Source organism: Tachypleus tridentatus, chromosome 12 (assembly GCF_004210375.1).
Source record: "Tachypleus tridentatus isolate NWPU-2018 chromosome 12, ASM421037v1, whole genome shotgun sequence".
NCBI lineage: Eukaryota > Metazoa > Arthropoda > Merostomata > Xiphosura > Limulidae > Tachypleus > Tachypleus tridentatus.
The window spans coordinates 125,960,841-125,983,449 of NC_134836.1; the positions used below are offsets into that span (position 1 = coordinate 125,960,841).

Sequence of the window (22,609 nt, forward strand, 5' to 3'; positions counted from 1 at the left end):
GAATCAGGTATGACATTGTAGTTAGTGTACTAAGAATGGAATCAGGTATGACATTGTAGTTAGTGTACTAAGAATGGAATCAGGTATGACATTGTAGCTAGTGTACTAAGAATGGAATCAGGTATGACATTGTAGTTAGTGTACTAAGAATGGAATCAGGTATGACATTGTAGTTAGTGTACTAAGAATGAAGTCAGCTATGACATTGTAGTTAGTGTACTAAGAATGGAATCAGGTATGACATAGTAGTTAGTGTACTAAGAATGAAGTCAGCTATGACATTGTAGTTAGTGTACTAAGAATGGAATCAGGTATGACATTGTAGTTGGTGTACTAAGAATGGAATCAGGTATGACATTGTAGTTAGTGTACTAAGAATGGAATCAGGTATGACATTGTAGTTGGTGTACTAAGAATGGAATCAGGTATGACATTGTAGTTAGTGTACTAAGAATGGAATCAGGTATGACATTGTAGTTGGTGTACTAAGAATGGAATCAGGTATGACATTGTAGTTAGTGTACTAAGAATGGAATCAGGTATGACATTGTAGTTAGTGTACTAAGAATGGAATCAGGTATGACATTGTAGTTAGTGTACTAAGAATGGAATCAGGTATGACATTGTAGTTAGTGTACTAAGAATGGAGTCAGGTATGACATTGTAGTTAGTGTACTAAGAATGGAATCAGGTATGACATTGTAGTTAGTGTACTAAGAATGGAGTCAGGTATGACATTGTAGTTAGTGTACTAAGAATGGAATCAGGTATGACATTGTAGTTAGTGTACTAAGAATGGAATCAAGTATGACATTGTAGTTGGTGTACTAAGAATGGAATCAGGTATGACATTGTAGTTGGTGTACTAAGAATGGAATCAAGTATGACATTGTAGTTAGTGTACTAAGAATGGAATCAAGTATGACATTGTAGTTGGTGTACTAAGAATGGAATCAGGTATGACATTGTAGTTGGTGTACTAAGAATGGAATCAAGTATGACATTGTAGTTAGTGTACTAAGAATGGAATCAAGTATGACATTGTAGTTGGTGTACTAAGAATGGAATCAGGTATGACATTGTAGTTGGTGTACTAAGAATGGAATCAAGTATGACATTGTAGTTAGTGTACTAAGAATGGAATCAAGTATGACATTGTAGTTGGTGTACTAAGAATGGAATCAGGTATGACATTGTAGTTAGTGTACTAAGAATGGAGTCAGGTATGACATTGTAGTTAGTGTACTAAGAATGGAATCAAGTATGACATTGTAGTTGGTGTACTAAGAATGGAATCAGGTATGACATTGTAGTTAGTGTACTAAGAATGGAATCAAGTATGACATTGTAGTTGGTGTACTAAGAATGGAATCAGGTATGACATTGTAGTTAGTGTACTAAGAATGGAATCAAGTATGACATTGTAGTTAGTGTACTAAGAATGGAATCAAGTATGACATTGTAGTTGGTGTACTAAGAATGGAATCAGGTATGACATTGTAGTTAGTGTACTAAGAATGAAGTCAGGTATGACATTGTAGTTGGTGTACTAAGAATGGAATCAGGTATGACATTGTAGTTGGTGTACTAAGAATGGAATCAGGTATGACATTGTAGTTAGTGTACTAAGAATGGAATCAGGTATGACATTGTAGTTAGTGTACTAAGAATGGAGTCAGGTATGACATTGTAGTTAGTGTACTAAGAATGGAATCAGGTATGACATAGTAGTTAGTGTACTAAGAATGGAGTCAGGTATGACATAGTAATTAGTGTACTATGAATGAAGTCAGGTATGACATTGTAGTTAGTGTACTAAGAATGGAATCAGGTATGACATTGTAGTTAGTGTACTAAGAATGGAATCAGGTATGACATTGTAGTTAGTGTACTAAGAATGGAGTCAGGTATGACATAGTAGTTAGTGTACTAAGAATGGAATCAAGTATGACATTGTAGTTAGTGTACTAAGAATGGAGTCAGGTATGACATTGTAGTTAGTGTACTAAGAATGGAGTCAGATATGACATAGTAGTTAGTGTACTAAGAATGGAATCAGGTATGACATTGTAGTTGGTGTACTAAGAATGGAATCAGGTATGACATTGTAGTTGGTGTACTAAGAATGGAATCAGGTATGACATTGTAGTTGGTGTACTAAGAATGGAATCAGGTATGACATTGTAGTTAGTGTACTAAGAATGGAATCAGGTATGACATTGTAGTTAGTGTACTAAGAATGGAGTCAGGTATGACATTGTAGTTAGTGTACTAAGAATGGAATCAGGTATGACATAGTAGTTAGTGTACTAAGAATGGAGTCAGGTATGACATAGTAATTAGTGTACTAAGAATGAAGTCAGGTATGACATTGTAGTTAGTGTACTAAGAATGGAATCAGGTATGACATTGTAGTTAGTGTACTAAGAATGGAATCAGGTATGACATAGTAGTTAGTGTACTAAGAATGGAGTCAGGTATGACATAGTAGTTAGTGTACTAAGAATGAAGTCAGGTATGACATTGTAGTTAGTGTACTAAGAATGGAATCAGGTATGACATTGTAGTTAGTGTACTAAGAATGGAGTCAGGTATGACATAGTAGTTAGTGTACTAAGAATGGAATCAAGTATGACATTGTAGTTAGTGTACTAAGAATGGAGTCAGGTATGACATTGTAGTTAGTGTACTAAGAATGGAGTCAGATATGACATAGTAGTTAGTGTACTAAGAATGGAATCAGGTATGACATTGTAGTTGGTGTACTAAGAATGGAATCAGGTATGACATTGTAGTTGGTGTACCAAGAATGGAATCAGGTATGACATTGTAGTTGGTGTACTAAGAATGGAATCAGGTATGACATTGTAGTTAGTGTACTAAGAATGGAATCAGGTATGACATTGTAGTTAGTGTACTAAGAATGGAGTCAGGTATGACATTGTAGTTAGTGTACTAAGAATGGAATCAGGTATGACATAGTAGTTAGTGTACTAAGAATGGAGTCAGGTATGACATAGTAGTTAGTGTACTAAGAATGAAGTCAGGTATGACATTGTAGTTAGTGTACTAAGAATGGAATCAGGTATGACATTGTAGTTAGTGTACTAAGAATGGAATCAGGTATGACATTGTAGTTAGTGTACTAAGAATGGAGTCAGGTATGACATAGTAGTTAGTGTACTAAGAATGGAATCAGGTATGACATTGTAGTTGGTGTACTAAGAATGGAGTCAGGTATGACATAGTAGTTAGTGTACTAAGAATGGAATCAGGTATGACATTGTAGTTAGTGTACTAAGAATGGAATCAGGTATGACATTGTAGTTAGTGTACTAAGAATGGAGTCAGGTATAACATTGTAGTTAGTGTACTAAGAATGGAATCAGGTATGACATTGTAGTTGGTGTACTAAGAATGGAATCAGGTATGACATTGTAGTTGGTGTACTAAGAATGGAATCAGGTATGACATTGTAGTTGATGTACTAAGAATGGAGTCAGGTATGACATAGTAGTTAGTGTACTAAGAATGGAATCAAGTATGACATTGTAGTTAGTGTACTAAGAATGGAATCAGGTATGACACTGTAGTTAGTGTACTAAGAATGGAATCAGGTATGACATTGTAGTTGGTGTACTAAGAATGGAATCAGATATGACATTGTAGTTGGTGTACTAAGAATGGAATCAGGTATGACATTGTAGTTAGTGTACTAAGAATGGAATCAGGTATGACATAGTAGTTAGTGTACTAAGAATGAAGTCAGCTATGACATTGTAGTTAGTGTACTAAGAATGGAGTGAGGTATGACATAGTAGTTAGTGTACTAAGAATGGAATCAGGTATGACATTGTAGTTAGTGTACTAAGAATGGAATCAGGTATGACATAGTAGTTAGTGTACTAAGAATGGAATCAAGTATGACATTGTAGTTAGTGTACTAAGAATGGAATCAGGTATGACATAGTAGTTAGTGTACTAAGAATGGAGTCAGGTATGACATAGTAGTTAGTGTACTAAGAATGGAATCAGGTATGACATTGTAGCTAGTGTACTAAGAATGGAATCAGGTATGACATTGTAGTTAGTGTACTAAGAATGGAATCAGGTATGACATTGTAGCTAGTGTACTAAGAATGGAATCAGGTATGACATTGTAGTTAGTGTACTAAGAATGGAATCAGGTATGACATTGTAGTTAGTGTACTAAGAATGGAATCAGGTATGACATTGTAGTTGGTGTACTAAGAATGGAATCAGGTATGACATTGTAGTTAGTGTACTAAGAATGGAATCAGGTATGACATTGTAGTTGGTGTACTAAGAATGGAATCAGGTATGACATTGTAGTTGGTGTACTAAGAATGGAATCAGGTATGACATTGTAGTTAGTGTACTAAGAATGGAATCAGGTATGACATTGTAGTTAGTGTACTAAGAATGGAATCAGGTATGACATTGTAGTTAGTGTACTAAGAATGGAATCAGGTATGACATTGTAGTTAGTGTACTAAGAATGGAATCAGGTATGACATTGTAGTTAGTGTACTAAGAATGGAATCCAAGTATGACATTGTAGTTAGTGTACTAAGAATGGAATCAGGTATGACATTGTAGTTAGTGTACTAAGAATGGAATCAGGTATGACATTGTAGTTAGTGTACTAAGAATGGAATCAGGTATGACATTGTAGTTGGTGTACTAAGAATGGAATCAGGTATGACATTGTAGTTAGTGTACTAAGAATGGAATCAGGTATGACATTGTAGTTGGTGTACTAAGAATGGAATCAGGTATGACATTGTAGTTAGTGTACTAAGAATGGAATCAGGTATGACATTGTAGTTAGTGTACTAAGAATGGAATCAGGTATGACATTGTAGTTAGTGTACTAAGAATGGAATCAGGTATGACATTGTAGTTAGTGTACTAAGAATGGAATCAGGTATGACATTGTAGTTAGTGTACTAAGAATGGAATCAGGTATGACATTGTAGTTAGTGTACTAAGAATGGAATCAGGTATGACATTGTAGTTAGTGTACTAAGAATGGAATCAGGTATGACATTGTAGTTGGTGTACTAAGAATGGAATCAGGTATGACATTGTAGTTAGTGTACTAAGAATGGAATCAGGTATGACATTGTAGTTAGTGTACTAAGAATGGAATCAGGTATGACATTGTAGTTAGTGTACTAAGAATGGAATCAGGTATGACATTGTAGTTAGTGTACTAAGAATGGAATCAGGTATGACATTGTAGTTAGTGTACTAAGAATGGAATCAGGTATGACATTGTAGTTAGTGTACTAAGAATGGAATCAGGTATGACATTGTAGTTGGTGTACTAAGAATGGAATCAGGTATGACATTGTAGTTAGTGTACTAAGAATGGAATCAGGTATGACATTGTAGTTAGTGTACTAAGAATGGAATCAGGTATGACATTGTAGTTAGTGTACTAAGAATGGAATCAGGTATGACATTGTAGTTAGTGTACTAAGAATGGAGTCAGGTATGACATTGTAGTTAGTGTACTAAGAATGGAATCAGATATGACATTGTAGTTAGTGTACTAAGAATGGAATCAGGTATGACATTGTAGTTAGTGTACTAAGAATGGAATCAGGTATGACATTGTAGTTAGTGTACTAAGAATGGAATCAGGTATGACATTGTAGTTAGTGTACTAAGAATGGAATCAGTCTGTCCTTTAATTTATACTTAGCCCATTTCCTTAACTTTTACTGAGAGGCGCATCTTTTACTGTTCCTTTGAAGTTTGAACGCCTCGAGTCTGTTGAGATTAGCTTATTCCATGTACCGATCGGCCACCTTCAACGTCACAAATACACGTTACCCTTAGTCGTTTCGTTTTTAATTAACCACGAAACTTAAATACTTGGTCAAAAAATTCATACATCTTAAGCAATAAACAGTATACAGTACAGATGATCAATATTTGCACTTCATGTATTTATTGTACTCTATAAAAATTCAGTTAAAGATACCAACTGACATTTGTGTTAAACAACCAGATCAGCTATCTCTTCAGGATTCAGGTATAAGCGACTAAAATTTTGAGCTACTGGTCAGATAGAAAGCAACCAACCAACGCAACCTGCTACCACCACTTAGAGAGTGCCTGGTTCTCTGAACCGAATAACACTTTTGAGTATCACACAGCTAAGAATAAGAATAACTATCAGCAACACCGTGTTTCGAGCCCTGGACCCTTCGAACTGCTGCCTCGCGCGCTTAGTACTTACATGAGTAGCTCTATTTTAACAACATCATTAGCCTTTTTCGAGCGTTAATTTACTTCGAGATTAAAAAATGTTCTTATAATCTGACAGAGATGTCATTCAACAAGTATGAGGTATCAATTATTCTTCCAAACAAAGGATAACCCAACCACATGCGCATTTGTGTGGAAAATATCATCAAATTTCATGTACCTACACACTGCTCTTAAGCCGATGAATTAATCCTCGAGACATTTAGCAAAGTTCTCAATAAAAGAAAGTTTTAAAATAAAAACAACAGTTCGTAAAGTCAAAGTGAAGACGAATTCCGACACGCCATTTTGATTTCTCTGCTCGACTAAAGAAACAAGACATTTTGAAATTACATCTGAAACAAATAACAGCAAGCTGTCGAACCTATTTTAATCATAACGATGATGTTATGGAAACAATCAGAAGATTTTTGAAGCTTCAGGTCGAAGGTTATGATATATAATTCACCTTTATATTACTCCTTAAGGTTTTCTATCCTAGGCTTACAATACGAGCTCTCTAGGCTTAGGATTGAGTTACAGATAAAGCTGATGCATTGTTACTTTAACACTTATATTGATATATTTCTGCCTCATCTATCAGATTGGTGTTGCTAAATGACAGCCAACATTCCCAACGACATTTAATGGGCTGATAATTTCTTCTAAGAAAAAACAACAACATGTAGACGTTACACAATCAACAACATTTTACCGGTATATAAATTATTATGCGACTTTCTTAACGTCAGGAAGATGTGTGAACTTCAGTTTTAGGAAAAGGGTGGGGAACTGTTTCTACAGAATTACGAATGTTTAAATACATCTCTTTTACTATATAAATACACCTATTATATAATATAAATACACCTATTTTATTATATAAATACACATCTTTTATAATATAAATGCACCTATTTTATTATATAAATACACCTATTTTATTATATAAATACACATCTTTTATAATATAAATACACCTATTTTATTATATAAATACACCTATTTTATAATATAAATACACCTATTTTATTATATAAATACACATCTTTTATTATATAAATACACCTATTTTATTATATGAATACACCTATTTTATTATATAAATACAGATCTTTTATTATATAAATACACATCTTTTATTATATAAATACACATCTTTTATTATATAAATACACTTCTTTTATTATATAAATACACTTCTTTTATTATATAAATACACCTATTTTATAATATAAATAAACTTCTTTTATTATATAAGTACACCTAATTTATTATATCAAACAGTTCAACATGTTTCGGTAATCAGAACTAACTTCAGTTAATCTATAGAAAGCCACACGAGAACGTAACCTTAAGTAATTCATGAAGTAGTTTCATTGTCGGTCTTTTTTTTTTTTGTAACTATCAGTCTTCTGCGCAGTCGCGATCTGTATTATATTTTTTTATCCCTAGAACAGAAAACTAAGATCGACGAGCCAATCAATACAACCCAAGCACGAGATATGGGCGAGCATAAAACTTTCAGTGATCTCAATAGCACAGAAGCGAGATAAATTTGTCGACACTTCGTACACCGGCAAATCTGTAACCAATCAATCTATCCCGTGTTCGTTTCTTTAAACTTGGACCCCAGTGGCACAGCGGCATATCTGCGGACTTAACACCGATAAAACCGGGTTTCGATACCCGTGATGTGCAAAGCACAGATAGCCCTTTGTGTAGTAACTTTGTGCTGAATTCCAAACAATCATTCAATCGTTTAGATCCATAGCACTGAAACATTTTTATGGTGTTTTAATGTGTAGCCAAATAAGTGGTCGCCCAGAGTGACCCTAAAAAATGTTATGAATATTTTGTTTCTGCTTAAGTACCAGAGTGCACAGATATCTCTCTGTTCTGTACTTAGCGCGATGACTGAACCCGTAGAGGGTGTTCTAGAAATCATGTATCAAGATATCTCTCTGTTCTGTACTTAGCGCGATGACTGAACCCGCAGAGGGTGCTCTAGAAATCATGTCCCAAGATATCTCTCTGTTCTGTACTTAGCCCGATGACTGAACCCGTAGAGGGTGTTCTAGAAATCATGTCCCAAGATATCTCTCTGTTTTGTACTTAGCGCGATGACTTAACCCGCAGAGGGTGCTCTAGAAATCATGTCCCAAGATATCTCTCTGTTCTGTACTTAGCCCGATGACTGAACCCGTAGAGGGTGTTCTAGAAATCATGTCCCAAGATATCTCTCTGTTCTGTACTTAGCGCGATGACTGAACCCGCAGAGGGTGCTCTAGAAATCATGTCCCAAGATATCTCTCTGTTCTGTACTTAGCCCGATGACTGAACCCGCAGAGGGTGCTCTAGAAATCATGTCCCAAGATATCTCTCTGTTCTGTACTTAGCCCGATGACTGAACCCGTAGAGGGTGTTCTAGAAATCATGTCCCAAGATATCTCTCTGTTCTGTACTTAGCGCGATGACTGAACCCGCAAAGGGTGCTCTAGAAATCATGTCCCAAGATATCTCTCTGTTCTGTACTTAGCGCGATGACTGAACCCGCAGAGGGTGCTCTAGAAATCATGTCCCAAGATATCTCTCTGTTCTGTACTTAGCGCGATGACTGAACCCGCAGAGGGTGTTCTAGAAATCATGTCCCAAGATATCTCTCTGTTCTGTACTTAGCCCGATGACTGAACCCGCAGAGGGTGCTCTAGAAATCATGTCCCAAGATATCTCTCTGTTCTGTACTTAGCCCGATGACTGAACCCGTAGAGGGTGTTCTAGAAATCATGTCCCAAGATATCTCTCTGTTCTGTACTTAGCGCGATGACTGAACCCGCAGAGGGTGCTCTAGAAATCATGTCCCAAGATATCTCTCTGTTCTGTACTTAGCCCGATGACTGAACCCGCAGAGGGTGCTCTAGAAATCATGTCCCAAGATATCTCTCTGTTCTGTACTTAGCCCGATGACTGAACCCGTAGAGGGTGTTCTAGAAATCATGTCCCAAGATATCTCTCTGTTCTGTACTTAGCGCGATGACTGAACCCGCAGAGGGTGCTCTAGAAATCATGTCCCAAGATATCTCTCTGTTCTGTACTTAGCCCGATGACTGAACCCGCAGAGGGTGCTCTAGAAATCATGTCCCAAGATATCTCTCTGTTCTGTACTTAGCGCAATGACTGAACCCGCAGAGAGTGCTCTAGAAATCATGTCCCAAGATATCTCTCTGTTCTGTACTTAGCGCAATGACTGAACCCGCAGAGGGTGCTCTAGAAATCATGTCCCAAGATATCTCTCTGTTCTGTACTTAGCCCGATGACTGAACCCGCAGAGGGTGCTCTAGAAATCATGTCCCAAGATATCTCTCTGTTCTGTACTTAGCGCGATGACTGAACCCGCAGAGGGTGCTCTAGAAATCATGTCCCAAGATATCTCTCTGTTCTGTACTTAGCCCGATGACTGAACCCGCAGAGGGTGCTCTAGAAATCATGTCCCAAGATATCTCTCTGTTCTGTACTTAGTGCGATGAATGAACCCGTAGAGGGTGTTCTAGAAATCATGTCCCAAGATATCTCTCTGTTCTGTACTTAGTGCGATGACTGAACCCGTAGAGGGTGTTCTAGAAATCATGTCTCAAGATATGTCTCTGTTCTGTACTTAGCGCGATGACTGAACACGTAGAGGGTGTTCTAGAAATCATGTCCCAAGATATCTCTCTGTTCTGTACTTAGCGCGATGACTGAACCCGCAGAGGGTGCTCTAGAAATCATGTCCCAAGATATCTCTCTGTTCTGTACTTAGTGCGATGACTGAACCCGTAGAGGGTGTTCTAGAAATCATGTCCCAAGATATCTCTCTGTTCTGTACTTAGCGCAATGACTGAACACGTAGAGGGTGCTCTAGAAATCATGTCCCAAGATATCTCTCTGTTCTGTACTTAGCGCGATGACTGAACCCGTAGAGGGTGCTCTAGAAATCATGTCCCAAGATATCTCTCTGTTCTGTACTTAGCGCAATGACTGAACACGTAGAGGGTGCTCTAGAAATCATGTCCCAAGATATCTCTCTGTTCTGTACTTAGCGCGATGACTGAACACGTAGAGGGTGCTCTAGAAATCATGTCCAAAGATATCTCTCTGTTCTGTACTTAGCGCGATGAATAAACCCGTAGAGGGTGTTCTAGAAACCAGGTCCCATAATCCTTAACTTTATTCATTATACAAATTGCATACCATTACCAGCCATACGTGTATTAATTCTTGGTGTACTGTTCCATCAGGGTATTTCCTTTTTTTAAATATCTACAACTGACATAAGAAATTTGTTTGTTGAGCTTTAAGACTACAAATGTGTATTCTCTCTGTAGACCCAGACTTATGGAACACTTTATATTTCAGTGTCAGTTCCTCTTTAGGTTATTGCTGAGTTACCGGCGGCATTTTGCATAATTAAAATGTCTGTTTTTTTAAGCAGATTCAGTGTATAAATTTAATTAGTTAACAATTTCCTTATCAGGGAAAAACAGGAAGAAAGCATGTAATGACTGTTAGCCTTCCTGTTCGTCCTGCCATAGAATCAAACAGGAACTTTCTTATTTGAAACGCAGGATATAAATTATACAAAACCAAGTAACTCAGGAATAACTTGATTTCATATTGACTTAAATTATTAATTTTTCTATACATTAAACAGATGACCACAGACCAGAATGGGCTCAACAGATAGCCCGACGTGGCTTTACTATACGAAAAACACAAAACACACACGCAGACCAGAAAACTACAAAAAAACTATTAACCCATCTGACCGACTTTAAACTATTACGCCCACTAGATGGCAGTATATATTCACACACCTGAGGTCTTCCTAGACAACTGTCTTTTTGCCGGTACATTGTTGTCATTTCGTCTCTCAAGCTAGAACTATCACTAAACTGTTCCGTCATATTCAACGTGACAACGCTTTTTCTCATCCTTTGAGAGGTCATGTAGTCATCGCGAATAGACGTCGTGTGGTCATCACGAAATGTCATCTTACACCTACTAAACACGTTGACGGTGCACAACATAGTACTCACAATAACGTTGATTCTTTCTACCCTGTTATCATAATCACATTGATTCTTTCTACCCTGTTATCACAATCACGTTGATTCTATCTACCCTGTTATCACAATCACGTTGATTCTATCTACCCTGTTATCACAATCACGTTGATTCGTAGATTTTTTTATCGCGATCAGCATCATCGCCGCCATCTTTCCGATCCAAAGAAGTTCCTTGAGGATCCTCTTGAGGTTTATTATGGAATACATCTTGAATCTTGTCTTCTGATTCCAAAATACTTGCCTCATCTTGTAAATCAACTGGACTCCGCTAGCACTCTTTAACTGAAGCGCTGTGGTCAATTGTTTCACATGTTTCAAGATGGTACACCCATTTTCACACTTCCAGTCCCGTTCCTCGCTGTTCGTAAATTAAAGGTCAAATTCATCCGCTGAACGTCTGTTAACCACATCTCGGAACGACTTCCTTAAACGTTCTACGTCTTCACTAGACATATCTAGTTTTGACTAGAATAATTCAGTAAGTTTACAGAGGGTTATTTACTACCGAATGAAGTTTAAAGTGTGGAAAACCCTTTACTTGTAAACGTTATCACAGCTGCCAAAACACGCTAACCCAGTACAACAAATTTCCAGCTTCGAGTTCCTGGACGTTTTTCATCACCAGGTAAAGCTAGTACTCATACCTTAAGAACCTCACGAGCTATTCCAGAGTCTGCAGATCTTCTGTTATCTACCTAGATCAATCTAAGGCCGGTGGCACCACAGATGTAGTTGACGCGAGCCCTACGCCTCCTAGAACTTGTACATTAAGTTCTGCTAAATCGAAACATCTAATAAGGAAGACAGGCCTGCTTCTGCATGTCAAAAACACATCATAAAAAAAAACAACTTACTGACTTTTATCAATACAGTTTTATTTTGTTAGGTTAGAGAACAATGAATTAAATAGGAGAAGATATCGCCCAACTACACTTGGCTATCAATTTACTGACAAGTTTCGAAGTGCCTGAAAAAAGGGCAACATTTACCTCTCTGGAATTATTAGAAATTCAGAGATAAAAATATCGTTCAGCTTGAAGACAGCTGAAAACTGTTCTACATTCGTACACAGTGGACGTAGGTATATTTGTTTGAAGTTATGTACAAAGGTACACAATGGGCCATCTGTACCAAGAGTACTGAAAACCAGTTTCTGGTGTTGTACTTCCGCAGCATGTCCCCGTACAACTGACGGGCGTGGACAGAGATACGTAGCTCTTAAATTCTAAGTGTGACAGCAGCAGGATGTGGCTATTAAGATCCATGCGTAGTACCAGCAAATGAAAGTTGATATTAAAATCCATGGATCGTGTGTGACATCAGCAAGTGGATAGAGAAACGTGACTACTAAGTCCCGTGTGTGACATGAGCAAGTGGACAGAGGTGGATGGCTACTAAGTCCCGTGTGTGACACGAGCAAGTGGACAGAGGTAGATATTTACTGAGCGCCACCTGGTGTATGATACAGGAGGTCTGATCAAAACATTCTAAGACTTCTGTTACAGATGCCAGTACAGAAACAGTGAGCTTCACTGAAGTGTGTACAAAGTACAAATAGTGATCTACTCTACGAACAAGCCGTTTCACCAAACCTTATACCCGTGTTTAGACAGACGTATCTCTTGACAGATATATCTGTTGCCCCTGTTGTAATAAAAATGGACAGACAAGAAGAGCAACATGTCATCACCAAGTTTTGTGTGAACAATGGTAAAGAAGGAATCCTCTAAATGTTAATAACTGCCTTTGGTGATGACTGATTAAGTAAGGATATCATTTATCAGTAGATATAACGCTTCCAAGATGGCCGGGAATCGGTCAAAGATGACCGGGTGACCGTTGACATCGTCCACTGATAAAACGGTCACTAAAGTGAAAAACAGTTAATCAGGTCTTTTATAAAAAGGTCTTACTTCGCTTGAAGAAAACTTTAGAATAAAGTGCCGCGAGCTGTGGGAGAATGGTCACCATGACAACCCCCCTTCACACACTCTGCTGTATCTGTTTAAGAATTTTTGCCAGAGAAAAACATTCTTGTGATACCACACCCCCCGTATTCTCCCGATCTTGCCCCGTGTGATTTTTGTCTGTCCCCAAAAACCAAAATTAAGTTATAAGAGATTTGATGACATTCCATAATAATGTGAAAACAAAACTTAGTTACATAAAAGCTGAAGACTTCCAGCATTGATTCTAAAAATGGCAGGAACTTTGGAACACGTGTGTATCAGCTCAGGGAAGTTACTTTGAAGGTGATAGCACATAACACTGATGTATGTACATTATTCTTCGAAATAAAAGTGAAGTCATAGAACTTTATAACCACACCTTGTGAAGTGAAAACACGAATTATCAACGGTATTACAAATATCATAATCCCCAATGACTCACCGGTTAGTTTGAAGGTTTATAACGATAAAAACCAAGTTTCGATACCTGTAGTAGGTATAGCACAGATAGCCCATTATGTAGCTTTACGATTAAAAACAAATAAACATTACAAATGGCACATGAACGACTTTATTTTACGTCAGTGATAAATCAACAAGTAATTATTATCGCGATGTTTAATCACTTGTTATCTTCTATTATATTCTATTATATCTCTGTGTGTATTTTTCCTTATAACAAAGACACATGGGGCTATCTGCCGAGTCCACCAGGGGAAATCTAACCCATGATTTTAGCTTTGTAAATCCATAGACTTACCGCTGTACCAGCGTGGGTTTTCTATGAAAAGAACAAATACCATATCGTTAAACCTTTAACAATGAAGTTCATTACCATATATTTTTGTGTGTCAATAATCCTTGTTTACAGAGATATTTGTGTATGCGTCAACAAATCATCTTTAAACAGATATTTGTGTATGTGTCAACAGTTCTTGTTTAAAAGTTATTTTTCTATGTCAACAGTCCTTGTTTAAAAGTTATTTTTCTGTGTCAACAGTCCTTGTTTAAAAGTTATTTTTCTGTGTCAACAGTCCTTGTCTAAAAGTTATTTTTCTGTGTCAACAGTCCTTGTTTAAAAGTTATTTTTCTGTGTGAACAATCCTTGTTTAAACAGGTATTTGATTCTTTACCTGTGTGAAGGTACCCTCAATTCACATTCTATAATCTTTTGTTTTTTTTCTCTGATAGTTTGATCCAACACTGACGCTAGCTGCGGTTTGAATCTATTTATTCTATCTAATGTGTAAGATAGGACAACAAAGATTAATTATTGAGCGCAGAAAAAAAGAATTACCAGGAAATTAAAAGTAATGACCAAGATATGGCAATAAGTGTTGAGAAATAATTAGGCACGTGGATCGTGCTCTTTTTGAAATTAAAACATGGTGTGCTAAGAAAAGAAATTATTCGCTATTTATTTTATTATTTGTAAGTGTTCAACTGATCAACTCGTCCTTATTGTTCCACTGATTAACTCGTCCTTATTGTTCAACTGATCAACTCGTCCTTATTGTTCAACTGATCAACTCGTCCTTATTGTTCAACTGATCAACTCGTCCTTATTGTTCAACTGAATAACTCATCCTTATTGTTCAACTAATTAACTCATCCTTATTACACAAATAATACCATAATATGCGCACCCTATTACAGAAATAATACCATAACATGCGCGCCCTTTAAATGGTTATAGCTGATAGTTATAATATTTACATATATAATAGAAAAATATAATCTTATATTTGTGAATCTGCGGGATACGAACATTGTTATATGCTGGAAGCTATAGGATGAACTATAATATTCTACACGTTACAACATAATATCACTCATATTGATCTACGATAAACAGTCACACCAAAGTAAAGTTAAAGTTTGAGACAGGACTACAACTCTGTGTCTAAATTTTTACATCAGAATATAATTCTCTGCCTAAAGTTTTACACTGGACTATAACTCTGTTCCTAAATTTTACACTGGACTATAACTCTGTTCCTAAAGTTTTACACTAGACTATAATTTTTTGCCTAATGTTTCACACCGGACTATAAATCTGTGCCTAAAGTTTTACACTGGTCTATAATTCTTTGCCTAAAGTTTTACACTGGTCTATAATTCTTTGCCTAAAGTTTTACACTGGTCTATAATTTTTTGCCTAAAGTTTTACACTGGTCTATAATTCTTTGCCTAAAGTTTTACACCAGACTATAATTCATTTCCTAAAGTTTTACACCAGACTATAACTCTGTGCCTAAAGTTTTACACTGGACTATAATTCTATTACTAAATTTTACACCAGAGTATAATTCTATGCCTAAAGTTTTATACCAGACTATAATTCTTTGCCTAAAGTTTTACACCGGAGTATAATTCTTTGCCTAAACGTTTACACCGGTCTGTAATTCTACGCGTAACGTTTTACACAGAACTTTACTTCTATGCCTGAGGTTTATGATAAATTTTGTTCCAGTCAGTATATTAGTATTGTGTTCCTCCATCCTAAGCATATCTTTACTCTAATACTAGATTTATTTGTATTCATCAGTTGCCTAAAGGACAATGTCTCTCTCCCCTGTTCGTACAGTAAATAACAAAAACACACGCACTTTGGTCTATACCAGCTATAGGACCAGTAGAACAACGCCATCTTTTCGACATTGAAACATATGTATCAAAGTTTGCAGTCTTGTGTTGTATCTCTGTATTTTAGTTATTTTCTAGGGTCATACGAACAACACGGTTATGTTGATGAATGAAAGGAAGACCACTTCATTATTGTTAGTAAAATATTAATGTAACTATTGTGATCTGTATCTTTTGTGGTCCAGTGTTTGTTCGTAATTAATCACAAAGCTGCACGAGGGGCTATCTGTACTCCGCCCACCACGGTATCGAAACCCGGTTATAATGTGACGATCAATCCCACAATTCGTTGGTAAAATAGTAGTCCAAGAGTTGGCGGTGGGTAGTGATGACTTGCTGCCTTTCCTCTAGCCTTACACTACTAAATTAGGGACAGCTAATGCAAATAGCCCTCGTGTAGCTTTTCGCAAAATTCAAAAAACAAACAATACCTCAAGGGAGAAATTAGAAAACCCATTTCAGTTACTTTCTACTAATTTTCTTCTGCCAGATAGTTAGGGCACTCGAATTGTAATCTGAGGGTCGCGGGTTCGAATCTCCGTCGCACCAAACATGCTCGTCTTTTCAGCCGTGGGGGCATTGAAACGTCACGATCAATCTTACTATTCGTTGATAAAAGAGTAGTCCAAGATTTGGCGGTGGGTGACAATGACTAACTGCTTTATCTCTAGTCTACACTATTAAATTAGAGACGGCTAGCCCCTGTGTACCATTGCTCAAAATTCAAAAAACATACCTTAGTGATGCAATCCATCAGAGCCCAGACCTCGGAATCTGAGTTGGTATTACGTCCTCTCTCTATAGTAAAATAATCGATTAAGTTCCTCCGTGCACAACTGTGATCACGACGCTGTTGTTAACTGTTAGTCGATAAACTATTGCACTGTTCTCGTTAAAATTCTCCTGTTTATTACACGCATGGACTATACTTGGAATCTGGAATCACCTACATATAAGTTTGGTAAATTCATCATTGCTTTAATAAGTAGATGTCTTTTGGAATAGGGGCACACATGGATTTGTGTAGTTTGGTAAATAATACGACGCACAAAGTAAGTAAATCTAATTTAAGCATTTCAAATTCGGTTAGTAAAATACATATAACTAAGACAATGGAAGTTATATCTAATAAAATAATATTCGAATTTTGTCGCAAAAGATCCACATTCAAACTGTGTGAACTTTCTGTAAGTAAAGATTTATATTGTTTCAATATTCCTAAAGAAACAAAGTTTACTTACTTTATGTTTTATAGCGACACTAATGTTAAAGTGTTTCAAGGCCTCGTCGAGAGTGAATACAGCAGATATAGTGTAGTAACGGATATGTTATTATACACTCACTTATCCACTCAGATGTTCTTATAAATATTTTTTGCAGAAGAGATAATGTGTGTATTTAATGTTCTGGATACAAAATACGGTTAAGTAATGTCATGTGTATCTCAGGACGGCTGGTATGGCCAGTTTTACTAATAAAACAGAAAATAACCTGAATATGACCTAAGAAGGCCGAAACGTTGTTCTTTGCTTTATCAGTAAAAGTAGTAATACCCATTCCAGCCGTCCTGAGATACATTTTAATTTCAAGTGGGTTTCTCGTCATCACGAATAACGTAATGTTATGTTTTTGATAAATAAATATAATTAAACCGCATCATTCTGTGCAGCAGTAATTAAGGCCGAACAGATGTAAAAAGAAACACAAAAGAAACGTAATTTCCTTTTAATCCAAACTAGTTTGATGTCAACCTTTAAAGAGATAAATATTAAGTCTTACGTACAAATATATGTATATGTTATGACCTGTTTTAACCACTTGCAGTACAACACGATGGTGTATTTCCTGTCATTCAGTAGACCCTAAAATAACGTTACCTAAGAGGCATTTAATGCTGCAATCTACACTGTCGTGACATCGGTAACACGTGCACATGCCATCTAGACAAATTACGCATTATTTAGGTCACAACACAGTATGACATACGGACTTCAAAAGCAAAAAATAAAAAGACTTATTGCTTTTAATTTTGGTTTTGTTTTCTGTTAAAACAGAACACTTTCGAAGACCTCGCGGAAGTACATGCAGTGCACAAGTTATTTTTTTAATAACTAAATTACTTATCAGTGTTCAAAGGGTTTGGTAAACACGTGCTTATTTAGGTTGTCAGTAGATCGCTGAATGTTTATTTTTGTCTTTTGACAAACATGATTGTGCGCATTCAACACATTGGGACGTAAAAAACTGGCCATTTAATGCATTCTTCATTTTGAGTATTTTTATAAATTTACATAAAGCTTATATTATTAGTGACATGACATGATTTCTATACCGACGCTACTAACAAAGCTATGTTTCTCACAAAGTCTAAAAGTAATAAGTTAAGTCAAGATTTCATAATATTTTGTGCAGCACTTTAGACCTAACACACTAAGCCTAAACATCAAAATCTCGTTGATTGTACTTTTTTATCCGACAGCTTAAACAAAAAAACGAAGTCGGACAAAGCAAAAACAAACAAACTACTAACTAATAGGGTGTTTATGCTATAAACCTTAGATAATGTATAAATCTAAGTGGTTGTGGGGAAACGCTTGTTACTGTTGTTTCTAAATAATCTAAAAACAATATTAAATAAAAAGGATTCGTCTGTTATTGTTAAGCCTAAATCTGCAATAAATAAATGTATCTTAAGTATCAAGACTAATGCGTTAATTAATTTAAATAAAAATTACTGTTATTTGGGTAGTATTTAGAAGCGCCACCTATTGATAACGCTTAAGTTCAAAACGAATGCATGGAGGAGTGTTTAAGGCCGATAATCAACAAAGAATGTATAACTCAATTAAAAATTAGTGCTGATACAATATCAACTCTTCTTATTATAGATTGGATATTATTATAACACGGTCCTATCGATTATAACCAATGGAAAACCGTTAAAAGGTAAATTTAAATGCCATTAAACACACAATTATCTTTATTTGTGTTTTGACCATTGAAGAATAAACGTAATTATTTTGCAGTACTTTGAAAAACGGGCAGTTAAATATGTTCACAAAGAAGAAATATAAATATAAATATTAAAATACGTTTTTACAAGCACGTGTTACTCCAGTCTCGTGTGGTTCTGACACGTATTTAAGTTCCTTTTCTTTGGCTATGTACTTAGGTTTGAGGGAAGACTGGCGGAGTTTCTGAAAATAAAATCGAAGAAAGTAATGCGAGAAAGAAGCGAAGACTCGTTTACACTGATGGAAGTAGAAGTTTAAATCAGGAACTGGAAGAACAGAGAAGAATGGATAGCTAGTCTTCCAAACGGAGGACTCCATGGTGGACATCCTACCTTCAGCTATAATATGTTACTTTACTTTACATAAAACAATGTTAATATGTTTGATTCAAAAGAAACAACAACAGTTGTTACCTCCTGAAACTTCCACTTCCACAACAACTCAAACCAACATGTGAAAACACTTCTCAACCACTGCAACAACTCAAACCTGGGCTCGATGTTGTAGCTTAGATATTTTATCGATGAACGTAAATGAAAAGAAACAACATTTTAATATATTAAAAATGTTTCTTATTTCTAGAGAAAAGAGTCAACATTCCTCACAAACAGAGATATTTCTAACTAGAGTAACGAACGTTTGGAAGAGAACTACATTAGCTGTGTATCTCAGTAATAAACAATATCAGTTATTTTTCTACAAAACAAAAGGAAGACATCGTAAAAAGATCAATAACTACTCTAAAGCAGGAAAGTGTATGCTATGAATATTTCAAACAATTCACGTTAGGCGAACTTTAAGCCTAAGAAGACTAAGGACTTCTTTTTTTTTTTAAGAATTGTTTTCGCGGTTAAAAGAAATAATTTAAAGAAAAAACATTATCAAACCTTCTTATTTTTAAGGGTTAACGTACAACACGCCGATAGTAAAGGTTAGTTTCCATATACTATTTAAAACACGTTGAAGGTTTCAGACATTACGTACAACTCAGTAATAATAAGGGTTAACTCTCATATACCACATTAATAACAACGGCTGATTTTTATACATCACGTGCAATACGTTAATAATCGTTAGTTTGCACACATTACGTTAATATTAAGGTTCAGGTTTACACATTATGTATAACAGAATAATCAGCATCCGATATTTACACAGCGAACTATGTCTGTCTTCTGAAAACAGGGAACTGCATCCCAAACCACAGAAAAATGAACGGAGGAATAACCTCACCTGCGCGACTTTTTCTCCAACATGGTGTTTACTGTGGGCCTGCATCTCTTTCAGGAACTTGGACGTTGTCGAAGAGTGGCTGTTTTCTTTTTGTTTGGCGTTATTCTCAGAAATCATGTTACTCAGAGACGGTGACCGAGCCCGCTGATGCTGTGACCGGTACCTAGACAGGTCTGAGTCTGAAGAGGCGTTCGGAAGTGGCTTAATGAGGTTGTTAGCTGTTGCTGTAAAATAAAAAAATTATGGTGTCGAATAAATCGGAGTTTAAATGTGACATCACAAACGTAATGTTAGATAAGTGGACGAAGAACAATAATTATATGGATTGCAAGAAATCCCCTTCACTTCATTTTGTGAAATTAGCTTTTATCGGTGTGTTATCGGACTCTGTAATTACGCTTGTTGGCGTTAGCGAATAGTAGTTGTATCGCCTGTTGATTAGAGCACTCGACTCACAGTCTGCGGGTTACGGGATCGTAACCCGACGTAAAACATGATCGCTTTCTCATTCCTAGAGGCGTTGTAATTTGTGGTCAATCCCATTATTCGTTGATAAAAGACAGATCAAGAGTTGGGGATGAGCGCTGAGAATCTGTTCTTTTCCTCTGGTCAGCAGTTGAAAATTAGAGCCAGTGGCTTTGCTGTTTAGTGACAATTGGTTAGAATGGTAAAGACATAAGAGGTTCCTAAAACAGTCAAAACAGCCAGTAATACACAGAAGAAGGTTAATAATGGGTAAAAAGTAGAAGTGTTTTTTTTCCGATGACTTATCATATTTATGAAGTTGCCTAACCCCTCAAGAAATTCACGATAATATTTTGGTGTTTAATTGTGTGGCTAAGCCTTTTTTTACACACAGCTACGCACGAATTGTGCAGCCATAAAATTCATTCGCGCACTTATAATAGTTTATTATTACACGTTTCCCCCAGTGGCACAGCAATATACCTGCAGACTCGCACTGTTAGAAACCGGGTTTCGATACTCATGGTGGGCAGAGCACAGATAGCCCATTTTGTAGCTGTGTTCTAAACAATCAATCAATAAACCACTACACACTCCCCCAAGGAAATAAACAAGTTTTAACATTGCTCAGTGTACATAAATTATTCTATATAAAAACTACTGTCACTCGTATAGTGCTGCGTCACTCGAAACTACTTAAAACTATCAACTGATGAAAGAATAGTAAAAACTAAATAATTTTTACGAGGTTTCCCCCTCTATTCCATCAAATAGATGGGCTGTCGATAAGCATGTGCAGCGATAACCTTTCCTTTGAATAGCCAGTTTCATGTAAAAATTGGACTTTTTACCGAATATTATTGAAATGGTAAAATATGTGTTATTTTAATATATCACTAGATTAGTGATAAATATTTGTTTTAATCGAGGTTAATTATATGGGTAATTACAAAGGACGAAACTGGGATTATTGTCACGGGATTAACAGTTGTTGCAGGTTAGACATTGCTGTCGAGTATGTTAATAAAAAATTAGTCTTACTGTCCATTATTGTAGATGGATTAGATAAGGTTGTTGTTAGTGTTAATTTTACTGTCTATTATTGTAGATGGATTAGATAAGGTTGTTGTTAGGGTTAATCTTACTGTCCATTATTGTAGATGGATTAGATAAAGTTGTTGTTAGGGTTAATTTTACTATCCATTATTGTAGTTAGATTAAATAAGGTTGTTGTTAGGGTTAATCTTACTGTCCATTATTGTAGATGGATTAGATAAGGTTGTTGTTAGGGTTTATCTTACTGTCCATTATTGTAGATGGATTAGATAAGGTTGTTGTTAGGGTTAATCTTACTGTTCATTATTGTAGGTGGATTAGATAAAGTTGTTGTTAGGGTTAATTTTACTATCCATTATTGTAGTTAGATTAAATAAGGTTGTTGTTAGGGTTAATCTTACTGTCCATTATTGTAGATGGGTTAGATAAGATTGTTGTTAGGGTTAATTTACTGTCCATTATTGTAGATGGATTAGATAAGGTTGTTGTTAGGGTTAATTTTACTGTCCATTATTGTAGATGGATTAGATAAGGATTCGATTTACTAACTAATATTTTGCTGGATTTGCTATTCTAATAATAAACATCAGTCAATTGTAGCTGGATATTAATTTCTGCTACAGAGTTTTCTTTTCTCTCTACCATTTGATAACTTGGCAAGTTAGCAAGATTATGAGTTTGTTTACGTATTCTAGTTGTAGCCAAGTCCAATGTCTCTACAATATCTACTGTAGGTCCTGTCTCTACTCTATCTGTAAGTCCTGTCTCTACTATATCTACTGTACGTCCTTCTCTGCTATATATCTACTGTAGGTCCCTGTCTCTGCTATATCTGCTGTAACTCCTGTCTTGTACTGTATCT

At 36.1% G+C, this 22,609-nt stretch overlaps 1 protein-coding gene across 1 annotated transcript in view; it reads right to left on the minus strand.

The window, feature by feature from the left end:
• The window catches only part of LOC143235772 (voltage-gated inwardly rectifying potassium channel KCNH6-like), a 107,574-nt gene extending 87,127 nt beyond the window's left edge, over positions 1 to 20,447 (minus strand). The window contains exon 1 of the mRNA XM_076473974.1: positions 20,227 to 20,447. Coding sequence (XP_076330089.1) covers positions 20,227 to 20,343 — 117 coding nt within the window. The 5' untranslated portion in view covers positions 20,344 to 20,447. The remainder of the gene's footprint in view (positions 1 to 20,226) is intronic.
• Between the last annotated feature and the right edge of the window lie 2,162 nt (positions 20,448 to 22,609).